The sequence below is a fragment of the Saimiri boliviensis genome, chromosome 9 (assembly GCF_048565385.1).
Source record: "Saimiri boliviensis isolate mSaiBol1 chromosome 9, mSaiBol1.pri, whole genome shotgun sequence".
NCBI lineage: Eukaryota > Metazoa > Chordata > Mammalia > Primates > Cebidae > Saimiri > Saimiri boliviensis.
This window is the reverse complement of record NC_133457.1, coordinates 6,702,162-6,728,457: the sequence shown is the minus strand read 5'-3', so window position 1 is coordinate 6,728,457 and position 26,296 is coordinate 6,702,162. Positions and strand designations below refer to the sequence as shown.

The following is a 26,296-nucleotide window of genomic DNA, read 5'->3' as shown; positions in this document are numbered from 1 at the left end:
CTTACGCATCCTGTCTCCTGGCTCTAAATATTGAGTGTTCCCTCCTCAACATTGTGACACTGTGACAAACTAAAAGAGACCCCATGCATTTCCACATGCCTGCACAGGGATGCTTCCACTGCCATTGAGACCATGGTGTGTCTCACCCACAGATGGCAGGCCATCTCTGTGTCTCTTCATACATAGTTCTAGCTTGTTGAACCAGTTGAGCCATGCCAAAGGAAGCAGAACTAGCTACTAGTTTTGGAAACAGTAATATCTTAATTTTGAAAAATATGACAAGAAAAAGCAATAACAAGAGCTAAACAAAAAATTTTTTTCTGAAACAACTGCTAACAATGCTCTTAACTAGAACTTGAAAGTTAACCTCTTTATGTTTTCAAGCTCTAATACTATGAAGGAAAATTATCATCAATTTCCATCTGGTTATACAACATATATTTTACATAGCATTATTTTAAAATAATCATCAAAATGAGTAGTAAACATTTAACTTTATAAGGGATTATAAAGGGAGATATTATATATTTGATTTTTACTATATTCCTCTACACATCATACTTGCTATAGGTACTGAAAACTTCCACTGTTGGGTTAGAAAGAATCTGTGCTGCAAGCCTGTGGCAAACACAGTGGAGCAGTTGCTACCATTGTTTATCACAGGAGATGCTCTGACTCGTATGAATAGATTCCATCAGTTGCTCTAACTCTACTGGTGAGAAGAGAATCTAGCAGTAAAGCCAGGAGGACTCCATCATCACGGCATGCTGCTACATTAAGTGTTAATGCATATCAACTTTCCATACTTCTCTTTCAATGGTCATTGGAACTTACATGCCCTTTGGTCCCAAATCGTGGATGAAAGATAGCTGGCTTATATCAAGAAACTCTGTCTGAAAAGAGGCAAAAAATCTATCTTTAGCAAGCAAAGAAATTCAAATGTATGTATTACAAAACATGTATTAGGTATAGCTGTGTGTAAATACTGTTTGATGTGCTCCACAGACTATACAGATCAATAATAATGGCATTGCCCTGAAAGAGTGCAGATTAGAAGTGTATAAATTATTAAGACACACCCTACTTGACCTTCTAAATCTCAAGAGAGTAATGTGTGCCCTAAGATGTAGAGATAAAATAATCAAGAAGCTTGGAGAGAGAGAAAGCGAGAGAGAGTTTATTCCCAATATTTTTTTTTTTTTTTTTTTTTTGAGATGGAGTTTTGCTCTTGTTACCCAGGCTGGAGTGCAATGGCGCGATCTCGGCTCACCGCAACCTCCGCCTCCTGGGTTCAGGCAATTCTCCTGCCTCAGCCTCCTGAGTAGCTGGGATTACAGGCACGTGCCACCATGCCCAGCTAATTTTTTGTATCTTTAGTAGAGACGGGGTTTCACCATGTTGACCAGGATGGTCTCGATCTCTTGACCTCGTGATCCACCCGCCTCGGCCTCCCAAAGTGCTGGGATTACAGGCTTGAGCCACCGCGCCCGGCCCCAATATTCTTTTATGTTTGTTTTTGTTGTACGGGGTGGGGATTGTGCAGCACAGTGTACACACAGACAACAAAAGAATGTGAGGAGTGATATCTGTGCAAGATCTGGAAGATGGACTGCATTTTTGGGGCACATAGAAATGAGAGATGAATGGGGGGCTAGAACAGAAGTTCCAAGAAGGTTATAGGATGTACAGTTGGGCTACAGTGAATAAGATGAAGGAAAAGAATGAAAAATTAAATAGCAATGTAGGCTGAAAAGGAAGTGAAAAGGGCTTTGAACATCGGGCATAACTAAAAGAATTATTTTTAATGAGTTGAAGAGAATTTTAGGCCCACCTTCACTGTATTAGAAGGTTGAAAACTGTAAATATAATAACAATAACTGCAGCCATATTTACTGAGCGCTAACTATGTGTTGGTTTCATACTAACCACTTTTCATGCATTATCTCAAACCCCTTTGAAGCAGGTGCTACTTTTCCCATTGTACAGAAGAGGAAGCTGAGGTTTATATAGGGGTAAGCAAAAATGTTCTGCAAACAGCTAGACATTAAATGTTTTGGGCTTTGTAGGCATACATTCCCTTCTGCAACTACTTAGCTCTGCTGTTGTAGTATGGAAATAGCCATAGGCACATACATAAATGAATAACTGTGGCTGCATTCCAATAAAACCCTATTTATGGAGTAAAATACCAAGATAATCTAATTTTTATGTGTCACAAAATAGTATTCTTCTTTTGATTTTTTTTCAACCACCTAAAAATATAAAAACTATTCTTAGTTCACAGAACATACAAAAACAGGCATTGGGCAATGGGCTGGATTTGGTCCACGAGCCCTAGTTTGCCAGCCTCTGTTTTAGAGAATTCAAGTAAGCTGTCCCAGATCACATAGTCAGGAAGGGATTAACTCAGTTTGATTAAACCACTATGAAGTGAGACCAAAGTCAGCGTCTTCGAAACTAAGCTGCAAAAGAAAAAAGTCATTCAACATTTAGCTTACTCAAATTGAGTTCCTTGTATATACTAGATAGGTAAGAGCGAGATGTAAATATGGAGGCATAGAGGGGAAAAAAAAACAAATCAACATTACGTAGTGTTTAGTATATGCAGATTTGCAGATTTTTTTTAAAAAAGTAACCAACAGTAAGTTCAGATCCTTAGACTATGTCAATAACAACTTTGATAGAAAAACAAAGACTAAAAGGACACTCTCCCAGCATTAGAAAGCAAACGAGAGACCAGACGTGGAAAACACTCCCCTCAACAAAGTTCTATAAGATGAACCACACTAGATACATGTGAAAGTAGTTACCGAGGTATAGAGTAGAGTCTGTGATATGACATCACAGACGCAGGGATATTTGGTCTAGGTCTGTAAATGGGATTAACAAAACACAACAAAAGTTTTCCATGAAAGTTTTATTTCCATGAAAGTGACTAGATGTATCTAACACTACTCTTTTTTAAAAAAAAAAAAAAAATTACAAATATCTCAAAGCTGTCTATCCTTGTAAGGTTCATTTAAATCCATGCATTTTTCTCTTTTCTTAGGGTTATTTGCAGAAAATAGGTCTTTAAAATTCAAAAGGACTTAAATACCTTTTAAAAATCCTAAGTCAAACACATCTTCATATAGCATTTTTTAAATTGAGAATTTAAAAAGTCAAGATCTCAGCCAGGCATGGTGGCTCACACCTGTAATCCCAGCATTTTGGAAGGTCGATATGGGTAGATCACTTGAGATTAAGAGTTCAAGAGCAGACTGGCCAACATGGCAAAACCCGATCTCTACTAAAAATGCAAAAGAACAGCCAGGCGGAGTGACGCGTGCCTGTAATCCCTGCTACTCAGGAGGCTGAGGCGGGAGAATCACCTGAACCCCAGAAGCAGAGGCTGTGGTGAGTGGAGACTGCACCCCTGCACACCAGCCTGGGTGACAGAGGGAGACTGTTTCAAAAAAAAAAAAGGAAAAAACAAACCAAACCAAAAAAACCCTCAAGGTCTTTAAATTTTCTGTCATATAAACAAGTAGTTCACTCAGTATCATGCATTTTTATCTGGTTTGTGAAAATGCTTAATTAGAAAATGTAGTAACCCATGGGTTATTAGAAATGATACACAGATTGCCAGTCATAAAATCCACAATATTTCAAAAACCTAACTTTCTCTTTTATCTCTAGAGAGAGATAAATAATGCTAGTCCTAGCTAACATCTGAAGAATATACTCTACTGCAGGGGCATAACTAACTTATGCAAAGTCACAGAACAGATTAAGGGAAGAACAGAAAATGAAAAGAAAAATCAAGGGAGCCACTCATCTCGTGCCTGGATATTTTCTTATTTATATAGCTGTTATTATCATATAGTTGACAACAGAAATATTCTCTGAAATCATTCAGAAATCATAACTTTTGGAATATCATAACAAAATTGCTAAGTGTAAAGACTCTCATCTAAGTAGAAAAGCACATATTAGTAACATAGAAAATTAAAAGTTACACATTAATAATATGAAATTCGGGGCCGGGCGCGGTGGCCCACGCCTGTAATCCCAGGACTTTGGGAGGCTGAAGCGAGTGGATCACGAGGTCGAGAGATCAAGACCATCCTGGTCAACATGGTGAAACCCCGTCTCTACTAAAAATACAAAAAATTAGCTGGGCATGGTGGCACGTGCCTGTAATCCCAGCTACTCAGGAGGCTGAGGTAGGAGAATTGCCTGAACCCAGGAGGCGGAGGTTGCGGTGAGCCGAGATCACGCCATTGCACTCCAGCCTGGGTAACAAGAGCGAAACTCCGTCTCAAAAAAATAAAATAATAATAATAATAATATGAAATTTAATTTATCCTAATAGCTTAGTAAAGTTTGACTGGAGAGAGATTTCAAGAAGGAATCAGTCCTATTATTCAGAAAAAAACACACACAGAAATAAACGTTGTTCTAATACAGAGTTACCTAATTGAAAGTAAATGTGTCAAGGTCAACTTAGAGGCAAACTAATAAAAATTGAAATTTAACAAAGATGATGTTCTCTAAGCTTCTCAGTACATCTTCAGTGATAAGAATTCCACCCTCCATTTGGGCAGGTGACTCTCAGGAGTAAGAATCTAAAGATCAATTTAGCCTAACAATATTTCACAAGGCTTTTTCCATTGATCTTTTGAGTAACATATAATCAATGCCTTTTTGTCTTCATTTTTTGGCAAAGAAATTTATAAAATGTGCAATGAAATAATGTTCTTGACACTAGATGGAAAGTGATCTCAATTTAAAAATTCCAACACCATCTACCAATTGAATACGTAAAAAATTAGAGAAACAGAGAAGCAAAAATATTTCCATGCCAAAAGACAAGCAACAAACCCTATGGTTAACAAAAACACCTGAAAATTACTTGGCATCACGTACACACTGCCTCTTCCACTCATTGTTGTATAGTAAGAGATGAGTGACTTTCAGAGGCCCCTTTTATTTCCCGGGTAGCAAAAACTCAAGCAAATGGCCAGGTGAAAAATGATCAGATATAAGGAAGGTAAAAGCACTGAGCTTGGCAATGTCCTTGTAGACTCTGGTACTCCAGGAAAGGCAGGGAACAAAGAAGACACCTAATCTATGAAGGAAACTAGTAGGGTGGACAAAGGCCTAACGTCCTTCTCAACACGAAGACTTGATCATAAGAAACAAAACACTTCCCTTAATTTGAAGACGCAGCTGTTCAAATAGTACAGCTTTTCCCTGTTGGAATAAAAACACTGTGTGCATGTTTATTCTTCACCTACTCTTCCCCTCAAGTTCCAGTTCATTCTACAAAGCAAGGGAGAGGTGAACACAATATTATTGATCTGTGGGATGTTTTATTCAAGATTTCAAACTAACTACCTTCTTGGGGATAAGGAATCTGAATCACATGAGTCAAATGATTTACTTCAAGGTAGAGATATGATCCTATCAGCTTAGGGCTCTTTTCTTGGAAATTGTACAATTGGTTCCATTTCTAGATTTTAATCTCAAGTACGAAAAAGGTACATTTATTGCTCCTTATTCCTCTTATTTTAATTCCCTGTAAGATAAGGATTTTCCAGTTACTAATTAAAATGTCTTGCTAGTGAGTTCTCTCCTACAGCCAGTACTAATGCAATTTCAGAATACAAAAGGAATTCCAGTTTGAGGTTTTTTTGTTATGTTATTACACAACTCAGATATTGCTTTTTTTTTTTTTTTTTTTTTTTGAGACGGAGTTTCGCTCTTGTTACCCAGGCTGGAGTGCAATGGCGTGATCTCGGCTCACCACAACCTCCGCCTCCTGGGTTCAGGCAATTCTCCTGCCTCAGCCTCCTGAGTAGCTGGGATTACAGGCACGCGCCACCATGCCCAGCTTATTTTTTGTATTTTTAGTAGAGACGGGGTTTCGCCATGTTGACCAGGATGGTCTCGATCTCTTGACCTCGTGATCCACCCGCCTCGGCCTCCCAAAGTGCTGGGATTACAGGCTTGAGCCACCGCACCCAGCGCTATTTTTTAATGTATTTATGCTTAGAGAAAAGGGGAAATATGTTTCTCCCCATTTTACAAATGAGCAAAGAAAACTGAACAAATCACCAATTAACTGCCTGATGATGACTAAAACACTAGGAGAAGCTCTGTTTTGCAGAACCACAAGAAGGAAAAGAAAAAGAATTAAAAGCAGAGGAAGTTTTCACAGAGAAAAGGCCTGAGCACAAACCCAACCAATGACTATACAAAAATGAAAGAAAAGAACTGCCCATGTCTAATTTCAAAGGCCATTTAAGAAAAATAAAGTCAGTGCTTTGAACCCGAAACCGAATTCCTTTGAGGAAAATTCTATTATACAAATACCTTTATAATAAAACTATCTCCATCTTTTTTTTTTTTTTTTTTTTTGATACCGAGTCTTGCTCTGTGGCTCAGGCTGGAGTGCAGTGGCACAATCGTAGCTCACTGAAACCTCCAACTCCCAGGTTCAAGCAATTCTTCTGTCTCAGCCTCCCAAATAGCTAGGATTACAGGCACCTACCAGCACACCAGGCTAATTTTTGTTTTTTTTTGTTTGTTTGTTTGTTTGTTTTTTGAGACAGAGTCTTGCTTTGTCTCCAGGCTGGAGTGCAGTGGTGCAATCTTGGCTCACTGCAACCGCTGCCTCCTGGGTTCAAGCAATTCTTCTGCCTCAGCCTCCTGAGTAGCTGGACTACTGGTGCGCACCACCACGCCCAGCTAATTTTTGTATTTTTACCAGAGACGGGGTTTCACCATGTTGGCCAGGATGGTCTCGATCTCTTGACCTCGTGACCCGCCCACACCAGCCTCCCAAAGTGCTGGGATTACAGGCATGAGCCACCACGTCAGGCCTAATTTTTGTATTTTTAGCAGAGAGTTTCACCATGTTTTCCAGGCTGGTCTTCAACTCCTGACCTCAGGTGATCTGCCCGCCTCAGCCTTCCAAAATGCTGGGATTGCAGGCGTGAGCTACCGCGCCCAGCCCTATGTCCACTTTGTAAAGTGGTGTAACTTTACCAAGATATTTCTAAGCTGATCACAGCATTTTAGTTTAGTTCTCAAACTCCTGATGATAAGAATCACTTGAGCTATTTGTTAAACACACTTGCTCCAAATACAGATGTGGATGGCCCCATATCATATCTTATTTAGTCCCTTGACCTATGATCCGTGATTCCATCTGCTTAAGGACCTGAATTAACTTAAAATAGATTTGTTTTATTACAAAAGTATAAATTTATTATATGCATGTTAAAATAACTTTTAATATGCTTTTTACAGTTGGTAAAGCATTTTTTTAACAGATACTTTTTAGTATTTCTCACAATTATTGGAGAAAAAATGTGGATTCCAATCTCATTTCACAAATGAAGCAGAGGCCTACAGATCTGGTCTTTAGGCCAGACTACATTTAAAGAAAAGGAATGTTAGAGAATTAATGTAATGAAATTGTATCCTATGCTTGAATCATATTGAACAATTCAGCTTTGGAGAGAATAATCTCAGTAACCGTCAAAAATGAGAGGGAGAATTTGTTCAGTCAGTTGCTAAGGAGGCTTTCCCTTCCAAAGGAAATGTTTATAAGTCACTCTGGAATTTCTAAATACAATATGGCTTAACTTTGAAAATATCTTTATGACTGGAAAAGTAATTAAAACGAACATTTTATAAATGTAAACATTCTTCAGTCAATAGTAGAATCCCAGATGTAGAAAAAAGAAGAATGAACTCACCAAGAACGGATAGAGCCAAAGGAAATAGTAAAAAAGTAAAGTCACAGGCAGGCAGAAAAGTAAAAGAAATGGAAAATTATTGCATAGGAATACTAATACACATTTAAATCATTGTCTATTAAAGAAAATAGCATGTCTGATTTCAGCCAATACAACAGGAGAAATCATTTTTAATAACAATAGTGGTAGTATCCTTATTTATTATGTTATTTGAACAATACAAGTTCCTGAGTCCTAGAAGAAAAGAAACGCCCGCCTCCCATCATCCTTCTCTTGAGATCATCTGGTAGAACGCAAATTCCTGTCTTCCTGAGAAAATCCTTCTCCAGGTTTTTTAAGCTCTCCAGGACTTGAAGCTCCTTCAAGTCCATTGAATGCCCCAGTGCAAGCTGCTGGAGGTAAGTAGTGACCACCTAGACTCAGGTCAGCTGTGTGTAAAGGGGCCCTGCTGGATGTATCGTTGGACCAGACTGCAGACTGTATGCTGCAAGGCAGCAGGAAGGCAGCTCCCGTCATGAGAAACTTACAGAGCCAAGCGCTCTCGCATCTTCTCCAAAATATACTAAGGTCTTTCCTCTCTCTGTTTATGTGTTTATGTGATGCCATTCTCTCAACTAGCGGCCAAATCCCAATTGCACCAACTCTTGAGTTCTGCACATATATGATATAGACACATACAATCCCCATCACCATATAATTCATACAAATGTATACATACACATAACAAACCAGGGCATTCTCAGTTATCCCAACCTCAGGATAACTGAAGGCTAAGCCTTTAAAAACACCCCACCTTTAACCACACAGAGCTAACTGTTTGCTGACACTAGAAAACCTTCTCCCACCCTGCCTGCCAGCTGCACACCCCAAGCTTACTCTCTGTGGCTGCATCGAAGCCCCATCACCCCTTCTCTCTTTACCTGGATTCCTCAAGGGTTTTTTCTTTCCTAGCTTTTCCCACGCTTCTCACTTTCACATGAAAAGACAGGCCTTTAACAGGCATCACAAACCGATCAGATGGCATCTCCCTACGCACCACAAAGTCCTTGGGCATTCAGCGCCCCTCAACTGTTTTCATCACTTCCTACCCAACATTTATTTATTCTTTAGCGCTAAACACTCTTTTTGGCACTTTCCTGGAAACCTGAGAAGAGAAGAAGGTTGATTTCTAGATAATCTAGCCTACAGCAGCATTTCAAGTTCATTTAAATCTACTGTTAAAGACATATTAAATTCCATTCAACATTTTTTTTTTTTTTTGAGATGGAGTTTCGCTCTTGGTACCCAGGCTGGAGTGCAATGGCGTGATCTCGGCTCAACGCAACCTCCGCCTCCTGGGTTCAGGCAATTCTCCTGCCTCAGCCTCCTGAGTAGCTGGGATTACAGGCACGTGCCACCATGCCCAGCTAACTTTTTGTATTTTTAGTAGAGACAGGGTTTCACCATGTTGACCAGGATGGTCTCGATCTCTTGACCTCGTGATCCACCCGCCTCGGCCTCCCAGAGTGCTGGGATTACAGGCTTGAGCCACCGCGCCCGGCCTTCAACATTTTTTTAAAAGCATGACACCATTGTAAACTCGATCCTTGCTGTCCAATCAACTTTGTATTCACTTGATTTATGTCAATTCAAGGACGAATGTAAATGTGGATATAATCATTTGTGTTAATAAAATGATCCAAAATTTAGCTGACAATTTACTATAGTGAAAATTACTTCAAACTTAAATCACTGACGAGTACTTACTGTGGCATGGTAGTTTTTATACATGGGCATTTTTAGTATCTTTGTCAAGTAATCTTCCAGTTGTTTCTGTAATGCAAATATTTTAGATACGTGTTAACATGCTCATACTTATTTTAAAAAATTAAACAGTAATGACAATGATGAGATCATCATTTTCATCTTCTATAAGTTATTCAATTATTTATTAATATAATCATGGGGCAAGGAATCCTGAATAGCATCAAAGTGTTATTTCCACAATTCTTTTGAACTATTACTTAAATACCTTGTTGCTATTTAAACTTTCCACATGCTTAGGTCTTCTATAAACTGCTGACAAGCCCTGAGCTATATATTCTTTTAATCCTCCATAGCTATTATACAGCAGGACTTGCTCAGAGTAAGTTTTGTTAAAGCATTTGTTGATATTACCAAAAATTTACATTTTTTTTTTTCAATTCTAACACAGGACTTAGGAAAGATACACTACAATTTTTAAACAGCTTTTCAGGAAAAAAAAAAGTGGGGAAAGGTTAAACACTTTCTAGTAGAATGCACTGATTTTAAGTATGCTAAACCATATGTGGGGGAAGATGAGGAGGAGAGGGATATAGGCTTGGGGCACTGGAGCAACATATGTCAATCATATTGACCATGATATAAAAACCAGCATGGTTTTGTTGAATCGCTAAGCATCATTTTCAGTTGAACTCATACATGTGCACACAGTAAACCAAAACTATTTTTTCTTTCTTTCTTTCTTTCTTTTTTTGTTTTTTGTTTTTTTTTTTGAGACAGAGTCTTGCTCTGTCGCCAGGCGCCAGGCTGGAGTGCAGTGGTGGAATCTCGGCTCACCGCAACCTCCCCCTCCGGGGTTCAAGCAATTCTCCTGCCTCAGCCACCCAAGTAGCTGGGACTACAGGCGCGCACAACCACGCCCAGTTGATTTTTGTATTTTTAGTAGAGACAGGGTTTCACCATGTTGGCCAAGATGGTCTCCATCTCTCAACCTCGGGATCCACCCGCCTCGGCCTCCCAAGGTGCTGGGATTACAGGCGTGAGCCAATTATCTATTTTTATATGTCTAGGTATCTTGGAAAATATTTGGCCCAGACAGCTACAAAGACAGATTTTAAACAAGATGACAACTACGAAGGAGAAATCAAACATTCCCTCTGGAACATAAACATTTCAGATTATAAAACAGAACTGACAGAAATCAACAAACACTTGTTCCTTTTCTAGTTTAAAAAAAAAAAAAAAAAGAAAGAAAGAAAAAAAGAAAAAAGTTAATCATCCACACTCCACAGCGCCCATGTCAGAAGCAGGGCAGGCGGAAGTGCCTCTCCCCTGGTGTTTTCTGTCCAGGAGTAGGTGCCTGTCTGTACTCTGTTGCACTCTTCTCAGACCCTGACTGCTCCATCTATAGTTTAGGAATGAGATTTTACATATATTTAAGATGAGCTATTACAAACACAGAAGCTCCTAGGTGGAAATATATCATTTTAAAAAGTAGATCTCAAAACCCACAACGAGTTCAATATTGACTCACAACAAGCCCAAGGACGTTCTAGCAGGAAGAACAGCTTCTTCATAATGTTAAGTCCTAACCAAGAACACTCTTCCTCTTCTGAGAAAATGCAACCACCGTATGGCTTGGGGAAAGAAGGAAATGCCTAACCAGTTCCAGAAAAGCTAAACCAGCCTGGGTGATGGATGAGTGGATGGGAGGAGGTGCAGCCACACCTACTTCACCCCTGGGCAGACACTATGTTTCTATAGCACTGCAAAATTATGTTCAAAACAATAGAATAGTGAAGCAACTTACTCTTCTGCCAAGGAATTGTTCTTCTCTCATCATGTTTTCAGATGAACGGGGCAAACTGGGCATCTCTCGAGGCTCCTCTCGGACATTCTGCCTCCTAAATGTGTGTCTAAAACACAAACACCCAGAATGCAAATACTTATTAAATTAGTCTCTGATTATGACTTTAGTGTATCTTTCATGAGATGGCATATTTTTAAGAGACTATTTAAGTGAAAATATCTACCAACAATAGACTAGTTAGCCTATACTGTGAATTAAATACACTTTTTATTTATTTATTTTAGAGATGGGGTCTTGCTCTGTTGCCCAGGCTGGAGTGCAGTGGTGTGATCAGAGCTCACTGCAGCTTTAAACTCGGGCTCAAGCAATCCTACTGTCACAGCCTCGCAAGTAGCAAGGACTACTACCTACCACCACATGCCACCACATCCAGCTAAATGTTTAAATTTTTTGCAGAGAGGAGGTCTTGCTATGTTACCCAGGCTAGTCTCATAGTCATGGCCCCAAGTGATTTTCCCACCTCAGCCTCCCAAAGTGGTGAGATTACAGGTGTAAGCCACCACAGCCAGCCAAAATACACCTTCCATCCAACTTGTATACTGGCATAATTAATTCCAAAATGGTTACCTTCTAGTGGGAATGGGGATGCGGATAAAGGCTTTGTACTTGAGCAGCTCTCTGTGAAATTCTTGAAAGTGCTTGAATTTCCTCTTAACTTGCCATTTAAATTCCCCATGTGTTAATTCAATAGTGTAAAGATTAATACTCGGTACCTACAGCGATACATAAAAATGTTTGATATTCTAGATAACAACAAAAATTCCAAAAGCTTTCAATGAACAATATTTTAATAGTAAGTAACAGGGAAGTATACTTAAATCCAGCCTACTTCTTTTGTGTAAGTACGTAAGTAAATTTTTTTCAAAAGCAGCCATTTACAGAAATAATATTCTCTAAATGTTCACTTGATAAATTACAGAAGACGAACTTCCAATCACACATAAGATGAACTCCTACAAATGCTATTCCTCCAACATATGTGTGTGCGTGCATCCACGTGCACACACCTGAAAGAAGGAGCTAGGTGGAGGGACGATGAGAGAAGGTTCTAATTAGCCTTCAAGGGTCCAGTCCACAAATATAAACAGTGAACCAGGCAATCGGAAGGGGTGAGAGGTATTGAATACTAGGAGCGCCATCTTAGCTCTTTTTCGTTCTTCAGAAATGCTATGACATGCCTTCTCTCCTTCTCTTGCAAAACACATTCCAAGATCCAGCCTGGTCTATACCACCTACCCAGCCCAAGGAACCACCAGTGTTAAGAAGGGCTGGGTGGAGCAAGTGACTACAGCACTGTGTATACAGTGAATACTTGTATACTCTGTATAATACATAATGATACATCTCATAACACATAATAATACAATACATATATATTATTACTACTAAATCTTCATAACAAACCTACAGAGTAAGCAGTGTTATAACCCTTATTCAGAAGAAGAATCAGAAACAGAGAGGTTAAGTCACTCGTTCAAGATCACAAGGCAAAGATGAATTAAACCATGCAGTCTAGCTCTAGAGTCTGTCATTTACCCCCACATTATTATCTTTCAATCTAAAAGCTGGCAGGCGAAATAAGAAAACAAAGCTCATCTTAGAGCCATTTCTGAGTGAGTTATGCTCAGTGGTGTATCAACGAGACATGCACCCAACTCACAGGGCAAGCCTAAACCAGAGGCTGACGCCAAAGTGAGTGTGAGGTGGGAGTCAGTACGTGTGCAGGGAGGACAGTGAGTGTGAGCTGGGAGTCAGTACGTGTGCAGGTAGTGGGACAGCGAGTGAGTGTGAGGTGGGAGTCAGTACGTGTGCAGGGAGCGGGACAGTGAGTGTGAGCTGGGAGTCAGTACGTGTGCAGGTAGTGGGACAGCGAGTGAGTGTGAGGTGGGAGTCAGTATGTGTGCAGGGAACGGGACAGCTAGTGAATGTGAGCTGGGAGTCAGTATGTGTGCAGGGAGCAGGACAGCAAGGAGGGTGAGCTGGGAGTCAGTACGTGTGCCGGGAGCGGGACAGCAAGTGAGTGTGAGCTGGGAGTCGGTACATGCACACGGAGTGGGACAGCAAGTGTGAGCTGGGAGTCGGTACATGCACAGGGAGTGGGACAGCAAGTGTGAGCTGGGAGTCAGTACGTGTGCAGGGAGCGGGACAGCGAGTGAGTGTGAGCTGGGAGTCAGTACATGCACAGGGAGTGGGACAGCAAGTATGAGGTGGGAGTCAGCACGTGTGCAGGGAGCAGGACAGCTAGTGAGTGTGAGGTGGGAGTCAGTACATGTGCAGGGAACGGGACAGCGAGTGTGAGCTGGGAGTCAGTACGTGTGCAGGGAGCGGGACAGCAAGTGTGAGCTGGGAGCCAGTACGTGTGCAGGGAGCGGGACAGCAGCACCAGGCAAAACCACCCAGAGAGCAATGCAGAACACGCCACCTCCAAAAGACAAGGAGGAAGGGAAGGCCAAGCCTGCCTGACAGCTGGTTAGTAATCTATGCTCCCCTGGAGGCAGGAGGCAATGGTGGCCTCACTCTGCCATGGCTAGAGATTAGCCTGAAGGGACAAAGGTCACCACCCTGCAGCAACTTTCCTCCCCTGGAGACTTAACAACTGCAAAATCCAGGCAGGAACAGAGAAAAGTAGCTACCCTAACAGCTTCTTCTTGTCCATTCAAAGGGCATAACTTTGATTGTTGAAGAGATTTTACTCCAAAGCCTTTTCGGTGTTCAATGAAAAAGCACCTGAACGAGGACTAAAGGATGGTCTTCTAGGAACCAATCAGAGAGGCAGAGTATGCCTGCAGAATTTTCTCAGCACTGCTTTGGGTAATGGCACTGGCCAGTCCAGCATCCTGGCTTTTTGTCTTTAAAAACCAGGTAGCACCAACATTTTCATGCTAAATAAACATGAGGAAAGCAAAACGTTTTGTGGACTTACACCTGCCATGCCAGGTGGGACGAATATGCATCAAGAGTCCAAACGAAACAGAAAACTGGGGAGAGAAAATTAAGAGGGGCACTCTGCAATTTATTGAACTGTTAACTTGCCTTAATCCCCTTTTTAAAAAGGAGCTTTGTCTCAAAAAAAAAAGAAGAAGAAGAAGAAAAAGAAAAAAAATATAAGAATGGAGATTAAATGGGAAGGAGGCAAAAACGTGGCAGGTGACAATGATTTGGAAATGATAGATAAACAAAAACCTGCAAATATCATCTTAGGAGGAAGGAAAATGAAAGGCTATGTACTAATTCACATATATTGACAAAGAAAAGGTGAGTCCGTAAATCGCTCTGACCCTTGTTGTAGATGTGAAGCATTCCACTTCCAGAACTTGTGCTTTCACCGGACAGCCGGAGAGATACGTCTGTATATTAGGCTCCTTAAATCCTTGAGTGTTATAAACAGCAGAGAAAGGGATAGACACTAAAAAACAAGTAAATAAAGTTATTGCAATATATGATCAGCCTAACTCGCCTTTCACAGGCATTCTTTTCAGAGTCACGTGTCAAAACAAGTAAGCCTCTTATAAAATGATCTGAGCCCAGTGTTACATCTGCAAGGAAAATCGGTCATTTGCTGGTTATTGCAAATTTGCGCTCTTCCGACCAACCCTGATAAACTCTTTTCTTCCCCCTCAGATCATCCATCTTTACCTTCCTGTATCTTCGGATCGCTGGGAGACACGTCATATTCTACCTCCTCTCCCTCAAAATGCAGTTCTCGAGTGTCCAGATTTTCGATGATATTACTCATGTCAGCAGCAATTTTCTGCAGTGCAGAGGTATTTACCCGCGGCTTGTTTACCAGTGACATGTTTGGACAGAGTAAAAGCAAAGGGGCTAGGAAAGAAGAAAAGGGTTACAGACTTACCATTTTGATCAAATGAAATGCTATTGCACAGTTTGAATCCGGACTTAGATACAGCATATGGGAACAAGTTGGCCTGCTCTGTGTGAGCCTCAGTTATCCCAAACAACCCTCTAGTCCAGGCGTCCCCAAACTACGGCCCCCTGAGGCCATTTATCCGGCCCCCCGCCGCACTTCAGGAAGGGGCACCTCTTTCACTGGTGGTCAGTGAGAGGAGCACAGTATGCGGCGGCCCTCCAACAGTCTGAGGGACAGTGAACTGGCCCCCTGTGTAAAAAGTCTGGGGACGCCTGGTCTACTTGATGTTCCTGTTTAAGAGTTAGAGGATTCCTAACTTGTAAAATGGAGTACTCAATTGTAAACAAGAAAAGAAAAGAAAAAACAAGAAACACCACATTGAATGCCAACATTTCCCTCATCCAACTTTATCCAACTTTATTTACTTGGATAAGTAATTCAAGGGAGATTGGTTTGGGAAAGCTGATTCAGAGAAAGAAACAGATTATTTGCTGCAATAAATACAGCTGAAGAAAGAATACATGGAAAATAAGCAACTCAATTTCCTAAAGAAAATTTAGAATATTTCACATATCAAAATATACAGATTTAAAAATATTTTTATAACAGCATAACCTTTCTACATTTTCTCTGTAGGTAATATCCAAAGCAAAGTGGATATCACCTCTTCAAGAAAAAATGAGATTTTGGCCAGGACTTGACATGAGGTCTAATGACATATGTGTCTTGAAAGGAAACTGATTAATATACCTATTCTGAAAGATATCTGAGGTGCTAGAATATACTTCCCTCCTTTTTTGTTTCTTTGCTTTAAAGAAAACTAGTTCTATTTCATTCTGACATTCAGTAACACAAGTCATTGCACATCAGTAGCCAGGCAGAAGAGTTCACATGGATATTATTTTTCATGCAAAATATTGAGATTTAAGCTTTGCACACTGTCATCAGAGTTGGATGAAACATCTGTTTTGCCTGACGTAGAAATAATGTCTCTGTTAAAACCAAACCCTAAAATGGAAGGACGCTCACACCAATAACTCTTCAGCACATGTTCATGTATAACTACAAATCACAAACGCTGGGCATCCACCACGTGTGAGATGAGATGAATGAAAATGTGAAGGTGAATAAGCCAGGTCTCTGTGATTAAGGAGCACCTGGTATGAGTGAGGGAAAGGAGGTATGGAACCCTCAGTTCAGCCATGGCCCCTTCCAAGGTCTTGGGCTTCTTGAGAATGAAATTTGCCCAGAGGAAGCCATTTAGCTGGGTCTTTCCTTTAGCTGCTATCAAAAAGCTAAATGGTTATACGGGAAATGCTAAGAAAGTCTCAGGCAAACTTACACAGCCCTTATTATAACTCAGTGAGTCTTTAAAACCTATACCGTTATGTCTGGGAGAAAGAGACCGTGTTTAAAAATTCAAAAACGGGAGTGAAGGAGGGAGGTTCTGGTTTGGCCAGATATGTAAAATTAATGCATCTAAGTTCCCTGAAACTGTGTAATCAATCATGTTTCTTTCTCTGTGTTGCCTGTAAGAAAGCTTGGAGCCAAATTGGTGGTCTACTATAGCAAAGTATAGTACTACCTCTTCCCTTCAACTTTCCCTCCCACTTCTAATTTATATTATAATAGTTAATAGCTACTAATTGTTTAGAATGCACCTGGCTGGTGATAATTGTTTATATACGTTATCTCATTTGTCATTAATAATAAATCTATGAAGGTTTGTTATCTTTATTTTGAGCACGACAGGAGTTTGTCATCCCCTCTTCATAGATAAGGAAACTGAGGCAAAGAAAAACTAAGTAACTTGACCAATATTTTAAACAATTCGTCCAAGGTCACATAACGGGGAAGTGGTAAAGAAAAGATTGGAATTCAGGTTTCTCTAACCCCAAAGCCGATATTCTCAACCATAATCTTAATCTTGCTATCTATTCTTTGTATATATGTAAGTGTCTTGGAATAGATGGAACTGTTAATATAAATAAGTAGTTTGGGGCAAGTCCATTTAAGAGCGGACCCTAATGAGAAGAATTGGAAATAACCTCCTGCAAGCCAGGATGAAGCCATTCAGCTTCCCAGGGTCTGTTTCCTCTCTATAAATTGAAGAGGTTGAGCTATTTCATCTCTAGAGTTCTTTCAACACTAAAACCCTAACTGTAGATAAAAGATGCCATAAAAGTGTTCAGCCTCCCTTATAATTTAATTACTTTAAGCCTTTTCCTATCCCACGAAATTAGTCAGAGTAGTTTTGCATTTAAGTAAGAGAAGCAGGTAGCAGAATGTTTTCTAACCTGAGTAATTTAATTAAGATCTATTCGGCCTCCATTGAGGAGCCACTGACTTTGGTCAAAATTAAAATATGTATGGCCTTGCCTTTTCATTCAACAAACACTTAGTCGATGACAACCATGCTTCAGCTTTTACTTTATTTAAAATACAAGGTAGCCGGGCGTGGTGGCTCATGCCTGTAATCCCAGCACTTTGGGAGGCCGAGGCAGGTGGATCACGAGGTCAAGAGATCTAGACCATCCTGCTCAACATGGTGAAACCCCGTCTCTACTAAAAACACAAAAATTAGCTGGGCATGGTGGTGTGCGCCTCTAGTCCCAGCTACTCGGGAGGCTGAGGCAGGAGAATTGCTTGAACCCAGGAGGCGGAGGTTGCGGTGAGCCGAGATCGCGCCATTGCACTCCAGTCTGGGTAACAACAGCGAAACTCCATCTCAAAAAAAAAAAAAAAAAAAAAATACAAGGTAATGAAAAATTTAGAGGAAAAGAGACAAGGAAATACAGATAAGAAATTATATCATATCATTACTGCTTGTTAATTTTTAAAGACTTCAGATATTTTTTATTAACAGACTTATTAACTTTGCCAACTTTCTTAACATAGTGAAAAAAACGAAGGCTGCTCCAAGTAACCCTCCTTTTGAACTACGAGCTAATCTTTTAAAAAGCCTGTTAATTTTAAGAAATGTAAAGACTACAGTAATCTACACAGTGTTACAGAGCCACTGCATCAAGCTAAAATAAATATTCGAATTCAGACAGAGAAAAAAGAAGTATATTAACTTACAAAAAACTTGAAGAGTGAGGCGTGACACAAAAAAAACTTCTTATCATTTGTCAAGTGTTCATTACATGCTAAGCACAATTTTAGCACAATTAGTTTAGTTAATACTCACAATGACCTTACAGGGTAGGTATGATTATTCTGAGAGATTTGGTCAAGCAATCATCCAAGGGTCACTCAACTAGTGTCAGTGCTGAGTTTATAAAGCAGATTTTTCTGGCTCTAAAATCTTAACGGGGTTTGTTACAGAAGTCCATAATTGTTAACTTTATTTTGTGGGCTTGAATGTCTATAAATTTAAATTAATTTTTTATATGAAGTTTAAGTCCTGTGACAAGAGATGTCCTCTACTTTAATCACCTTGGAAGGGATCAAGCTAATCCCACCGTCCCTACAGTTATGAAAACAATGTATCTCAACAGCTTTCTGAGTTTCTTCTTAGCCTGTTACTTTTATGGTTTATAATGTTTTATAAGATCATGTGGAACTTCAGTGGACCCAAAACACTTGCATACTTGTTCATGCTTTTGTAAACACTTTACTATTTAATAATGGGAGATGAATCAAGTGATTTGTCCATCTCTACCTTCGCTTGTGCCCATGGACATTCTGTGTCGACTTTTCATCCAACCACTGTATTGCTGGTTTTATTCTTGACTATCAAGCTGTAAAATCATCTGTGCTCCTATGTTGTCAAATCTTCATTTATCAGTCAATGTTTTCTTTCATCTAAAATAATCTATAGTAGGGGGTGAGCAGCTGCCACAGGCACAGCCGATATTAGCCAGCAATGGGATAAGGGCTTCAGTGTTTACACTTGAGATAATGTCATAGATTTTGTTACCTCCTTATAAAATTAAACTGCAAGATCATTATCTCTTTCAGTACCAAGAAGAGATGGTGCCTATGGAGAGATAAGGGCAGCTGTGTTTTATCTCTGTTTGCATTTGTATCTGGAAAGTAAATAAGGGTTGTTTTCTGGTTTTGAATTATAGAACTGAAAATCTTTGCCGGGAAGATCTAATGACCTCTAGTTATTCAGTGACGAAATCAGATAATTTTCTTTTCTCAATTTTCAAGAAGATTGGGAAGTAGAACATCAAAGAGAAGCAGATACTTTCCTTTTCAGATAACAGACAAACATTGTCTTAGCCAAAATACAATAATAATATTAACTGTAATTATTAACATAAATATGGACTCTAGCCAATATTTGCTAAATATGTACTACATGTCACGTAGTGTACAAAGAGATTAATGTCATGATCTCATTTAATCTTCACAATAACTTTAGGAGCTGGGTCCCATTGTTACCAGCATTTTTAATGAGTAGCTTAAAGAGGGTAGGAAACTTGGCAGGGCCACACGGCTGGGAAGTGATGAAGCTGGAGATCAACTTTGATTGATCTTACTTCAAAGCCCAGCTACTTACCAATCCAGAGGTGGGACTGGGGGTGGGAAAAAATGAGCACTGGGGAGACTTTTACACTTTGCTTCATATACTCTTAAAATAAATTTTTTTTTTAGTCAGAGTCTTGCTGTCTTTCCCAGGCTGGAGTACAGCAATGTGATCATGGCTCCATGCAGCCTCGAACTCCTGAGTTCAAGTGATCCTCCTGCCTCAGCCTCCAGAGTAACTAGAACTATAGGCATGTGCCACTATGCATGGCTAAAAAGTAAAACAATTTTTAAAAGAACAACAATCAACATTCACTCTGTGAATATAGTTATGATTTACTTACTGCTTCCTTTCAAATATAATATGCAAAACTCCCTAATTTTTTTCTAGATGTTATTGTACTTATTAAGAGAAATGCAATGGATTCCTAAGCCAAATATCATATTATAATGTATGAATATAAAAAGAATTATTATTAGATAGTTCAAAACCAAATTGAGTTATGGGGATATCTTGTTTTCCCATTTTTCCATCATGATGAAATAAATTAAAGAATCTATAATATATAACCCTCAAAAACACGTCATATAACAACTCTATCTGGAACTGACTTGATGCTCGCTGAGATATAAAAATCATAAATGTGGATTCAAGTACTAAACTCAATCTCTAGTGATACAATAAGCCTTGGATAAATATTTTTTGAGTTTAGCTGACTCTGAATAAAGTAAATGACATTACCATATTTTACATTCCAGACTATATATTTTGAGAAAATACATTTTAAATATCTTCTGATGTTTACTTGGATCTTTGACTTATTTAAAAAAAAAAAAAACAAACGTTGCTTCCACAAACATCAGTGGAAGGTGACTATGTATCTTGGACAGAAAATTAAATGTTAATGGTATAAAGGAAAGATCAAACAACCTATCCTTACTATCAGTGTAACCTGGGCAACTACCAGACCCATAAAGAAAAGAACTTTCAACCTAGAATTTCATATCCAGCCAAACTAAGCTTCATAAGCTAAGGAGAAATAAAATCCTTTACAAACAAGCATTGCTGAGAGATTTTGTCACCACCAGGCCTGCCTCACAAGAGCTCCTGAAAGAAGCACTAAACATAGAAAGGAACAACCGCTATGCAGAAACTGCATCAACTAATTGGCAAAACAACCAGCTAGCATCAAAATGGCAGGATCGAATTCACACATAACAATGCTAACCTTAAATGTAAATGAGCTAAATGCCCCAGTTGAAAGACACAGACTGACAAATTGGATAAAAAGTCAAAACTCATCAGCATGCTGTATCCAGGAAACTATCTCACATGCAAGGACACACATAGGCTCAAAATAAAGGGATAGAGGAAGATTTATCAAGCAAATGGAGAGCAAAAAAAAAAAAAAACAGACTTTAAACTGACAAAGATCAAAAGAGACAAAGAAAGGCATTACATAATGGTAAAAGGATCAATGCAACCAGAAGAGCTAAGGATCCTAAATATATACACACCCAATACAGGAGCACCCAGATACATAAAGCAAGTTGTTAACAACCTTTGAAGAGACTTAGACTCCCACACAATAATAATGGGAGACTTTAACACTCCACTGTCAATATTAGATCAATGAGACAGAAAATTAGCAAGGATATCCAGGACTTGAAGTCAGATCTGGACCAAGCAGACCTAATAGACATATACAGAATGCTCCACCCCAAATCCACAGAATATCCGTTCTTCTCAGCACCAGATTGCACCTACTCTAAAACTGACCACATAATTGTAAGTAAATCACTCCTCAGGAAATGCAAAAGAACAGAAATCATAACAAACAGTCTCTCAGACCACAGTGCAAACAAATTAGAACTCAGGATTAAGAAACTAACTCAGAATCACACAACTTCATGGAAATGGAACAACTGGCTCTTGAATGCTGACTGGATAAACAATGAAATGAGGAAGAAATAAAGGTGTTCTTCAAAACCAAGAAGAACAAAGACACAACATACCAGAATCTCTGGGACACCTTTAAAGCAGTGTCTAGAGGAAATTTTATAGTAATAAATGCCCACATGAGAAGCCAGGAAAGATCTACAGTAGACATCCTATCATCAAAATTGGAAGAGCTAGAGGAGCAAGATAAAAAAAAAAAAAAAACTCAAAAGCTAGCAGAAGACAAGAAATAACTAAGATCAGAGCAGAACTGAAGGACACAGAGACCCAAAAAAACCCTTCAAAAAATCAATAAATCCAGGAGCTGGTTTTTTGATAAGATCAACAAAATAGACAGACCACTACCCAGATTAATAAAAAGCAAGGAGAGAAGAATCAGAAAGATGCAATTAAAAAAATGATAAAAGGGATATCACCACCAATTCCACAGAAATACAAACTACCATCACTACCAACAACTCTATGCACATAAACCAGTAAACCTGGAAGAAATGGATAAATTCCTGGACACCTGCACCCTCCCAAGCCTAAACAAGGAAGAAGTCAAGACCCTGAATAGACAAATAACAAGGGCTGAAGTTGAGGGAGCAATTAATAGCCTACCACCCAAAAAAAGCCCAGGTCCAGATGGGTTCACAGCCGAACTCTATCAGACATACAAAGAGTAGCTGGTACTACTACTTCTGAAACTATTCCAAACAATCCAAAAAGAGGGAATCCTTCCCAAGTCATTTTATGAGACCAACATCATCCTGATACCAAAACCCGGCAGAGACTCAACAAAAAAAGAAAACTTCAGGCCACTATCCATGAGGAACATAGATGCTAACATCTTCAATCAAATACCGGCAAACTGACTGCAACAGCACATCAAAAAGCTTATCCATCACGGTCAAGTAGTCTTCATCCAGTGGAAGCAAGGCTGGTTCAACATATGCAAGTCTATAAACATAATCCACCACATGAACAGAACCAAAGACAAAAACCACATGATTATCTCAATAGATGCAGAGAAGGCCTTTGATAAAAGTCAACAGCATTTATGCTAAAAACTCTCAATAAACTAGGTATCGATGGAACATATCTCAAAATAGTAAAAGCTATTTACAGAAAACTCACAGCCAATATCATACCAAATGGGCAAAACCTGGAAGCATTCCCTTTGAAATCTGGCACTAGACAAGGATGCCCTCTCTCACCATTCCTATTCAATATAGTGTTGGAAGTTCTAGCCAGAGCAAGCAGGCAAGAAAAAGAAATAAAGCGTATTCAATTAGGAAAGGAGGAAGTCAAACTGTCTCTATTTGTAGACGACATGATTGTATACTTAGAAGACCCCATCATCTCAGCTCAACATCTCCTGAAATGGATAAGCAACTTCAGCAAAGTCTCAGGATATAAAATCAATGTGCAGAAATCACAAGCATTCCTATACACCAATAACAGACTTAAAGAGAGCCAAATCAAGAACGAACTGCCATTCACAATTGCTACAAAGAGAATAAAATACCTAGGAATACAACTAACAAAGGATGTAAAGGACCTCTTCAAGGAGAACTACAAACCACTGCTCAAGGAAGGAAGAGAGGACACAAACAGATGGACAAACGTTCCATGCTCATGGTTAGGAAGAATCAATATTGTGAAAATGGCCATACTACCCAAAATAATTTATAGATTCAACACTATCCCCATTAAGTTACCTATGACCCTCTTCACAGAACTGGAAAAAATCACCTTAAACTTCATATGGAACCAAAAGAGCTCACAGAGCCAAGACATTTCTAAGCAAAAAGAAAAAAGCTGAAGGCACCATGCTACCTGACTTCAAACTATACTACAAGGCTACAGTAACCAAAACAGCATGGTACTGGTACCAAAACAGAGATATAGACCAAGGGAACAGAACAGAGGCCCTGGAGGCAATGCCACACATCTACAACCATCTGATCTTTAACAAACCTGACAAAAACAAGCAATGGGGAAAGGATTCCCTGTTTAATAAATGGTATTGGGAAAACTGGCTAGCCATGTGCAGAAAGTAGAAAGTGGACCCTTTCCTGACACCTTACACTAATATTAACTCCAGATGGATTAAAGACTTAAACATAAGACCTAACACCATCAAAACACTAGAAGAAAACCTAGGCAAAACCATTCAGGACATAGGAATAGGCAAGGACTTCATGACTAAAACACCAAAAGCATTGGCAACAAAAGCCAAAATAGACAAATGGGACCTAATTAAATTCCAGAGCTTCTGTACAGAAAAAGAAACAATCATTAGAGTGAACTGGCAACCAACCAAATGGGAAAAAATTTTTGCAATCTACCTGTCTGAAAAAGGGCTAATATCCAGACTCTACAAAGAACTAAAACAGATATACAAGAAGAAAACAACCACATTCAAAAGTGGGCAAAGGATATGAACAGACACTTTTCAAAAGAAGACATTTATGAGGCCAACAAATATATGAAAAAATGCTCATCATCACTGGTCATTAGAGAAATGCAAATCAAAACCACATTGAGATACCATCTCACACCAGTTAGAATGGTGATCATTAAAAAATCTGGAGACAACAGATGCTGGAGAGGATGTGGAGAAATAGGAACACTTTTACACTGTTGGTGGGAGTGTAAATTAGTTCAACCATTGTGGAAGACAGTGTGGTGATTCCTCAAGGATCTAGAAATAGAAATGCCATTTGCCCCATCAATCCCATTACTGGGTATATATCCAAAGGATTATAAATTGTTCTATTATAAAGACACATGCACACATTATGTTCACTGTGGCGCTGCTTACAATAGCAAAGACCTGGAACCAACCCAAATGCCCATCAATAATAGACTGGACTAGGAAAATGTGGCACATACACACCATGGAATACTACACAGCCATAAAAAATGATGAGTTTGTGTTCTTTGTAGGGACATGAATGAATCTGGAAACCATCATTCTCAGCAAACTGACATAAGAACAGAAAATCAGACACTGCATGTTCTCACGCATGCGGGGTGTTGAACAATGAGAACACATGGACACAGGAAAGGGAGCATCACACACTGGGGTCTGTTGGGGGGAACGGGGGAGGGACAGTGGGGGGTAGGGAGGTAGGAGAGGGATAACATGGGGAGAAATGCCAGATATAGGGATAGGGGGTGGAGGCAGCAAACCACACTGCCATGTATGTACCTATGCAACAATCCTGCATGTTCTGCACATGTACCCCAGAACCTAAAGTACAATAAAGTGCATATATATTTAAACATATAAATATATGTTATATATATATATCTTTTTTATAAAGAGATATAAATATATTATATATATACATTATATATAATTATATGTAGATCTCTTTTATAAAAAAAAAAAGAGAGAGAGAGAAACCAGTAAGCCTTCCTCTGCAAAAACAATCATGGAAGGCATTAGCCAGTCAGAGGCAGCTAATGCCCTTCCTTTTTCTTGCATGTCTCCCTGGCTGGTCATGCAATCCTTCCTTGGCATCTCATAGCACTCTCTAACTTCTCCGCTTTTCTCACTACAGTGGCTCCTGCTCCCTTAGAAGTCCAACACCCTTTGTGACTTTGATGAAATTTATGAACCCACAACCCCAGAAGAAAAAAAAAAATGTGCATGGGCTTACACACAGCATTTTGCACGTATTTCCACAGGTTCGTGTTTTTACCCTCAAGACCTTTAGGTAAAGAAGCATATCCATTGAGCTGCAATCATGAGCTGATACAGTGACACACCTGTCTTCGACACTCCTGGGGGAGGAGGGTTAGAGTCATGAGCGTTCACAGCAGACACCCAGCTGAGCACCTGCTCAACACGTGTTTGTTAAGTGACATAATCATTGAGCTGTCCATAAGAGAAGGCTGTCAGTTCCCAGTTATTCAGGGAATGACACAGAGATTACTGCCTTTGCATACCGCAGACAGACTCAGATGTAGAAGCCTTCTGGTTGAAAAGCTCCTGAGAGGCGTATAACATGTAAGAAACAGATTGTCTGCCAAAGTAATCAGAGCTAACACAGCAAACTGCTCGTGAAGCTTCCTGTGTGCCAGGGTTTTGCTGAGGGCTTTTCATGCATTATCTCAAATGATCCTCACAGTAACTTCATGAGGAGTACTATCATCATTCCGGGTGAAGCGTCAGAAAGTCAGTAAGCCAGCTCTCAGCCCGGCTCTGGCTGACCCGCAAGCCACGCGCTTACTCCTCCTCTGCCTTCCACCTGCCCCCGTGCCAGGAAAAGGAGATGTCAAAATGTGGAATCACCCAGCCTCCTCTCCTGTCCATAACCGGTGAGTCCAGCTTGCTATCATGTCTATGGTTCTAAGAGTCAGAAGTCTGATTCTCAAACACAGCGCTTCCACTGAGCTCCACGTCTAGTCTGATCTCAGGAAGCCCAAGCCCAGCAATCTTCCACTTACTTATCTTTCTCTCCTGGTTTTATATCAAACCCTTCGCTTGGCTTAACACGATGCTGCTTTTCTCCCTGAGATGTCCAGACCAGTGCTAAACACTCTGGACTTACTGTGTCCACAGAATAGGAGTTGAACTCATCTTCTCTTTTCTTTTCCCCTAGCTAAAAACAAACAAACAAAAACACATCTATAAT

The 26,296-nt window shown here is 39.7% G+C and overlaps 1 protein-coding gene across 5 annotated transcripts in view; it reads right to left on the bottom strand.

The window, feature by feature from the left end:
* The window catches only part of PLD1 (phospholipase D1), a 213,242-nt gene that overhangs the window by 118,358 nt on the left and 68,588 nt on the right, over positions 1-26,296 (bottom strand). For 4 of the 5 annotated variants that reach the window (XM_039480331.2, XM_074405436.1, XM_074405437.1 and 1 more), the window contains exons 2-7: positions 14,998-15,183; positions 14,640-14,767; positions 11,929-12,074; positions 11,302-11,407; positions 9,495-9,560; positions 835-893 (exon numbers count right to left, since the gene is read on the bottom strand). In XM_039480331.2, coding sequence (XP_039336265.2) covers positions 835-893; positions 9,495-9,560; positions 11,302-11,407; positions 11,929-12,074; positions 14,640-14,767; positions 14,998-15,157 — 665 coding nt within the window. In that variant the 5' untranslated portion in view covers positions 15,158-15,183. Of the gene's footprint in view, positions 1-834; positions 894-9,494; positions 9,561-11,301; positions 11,408-11,928; positions 12,075-14,639; positions 14,768-14,997; positions 15,184-26,296 lie in introns of those variants that run through there. The other variant, XM_074405439.1, reaches the window with a different exon arrangement.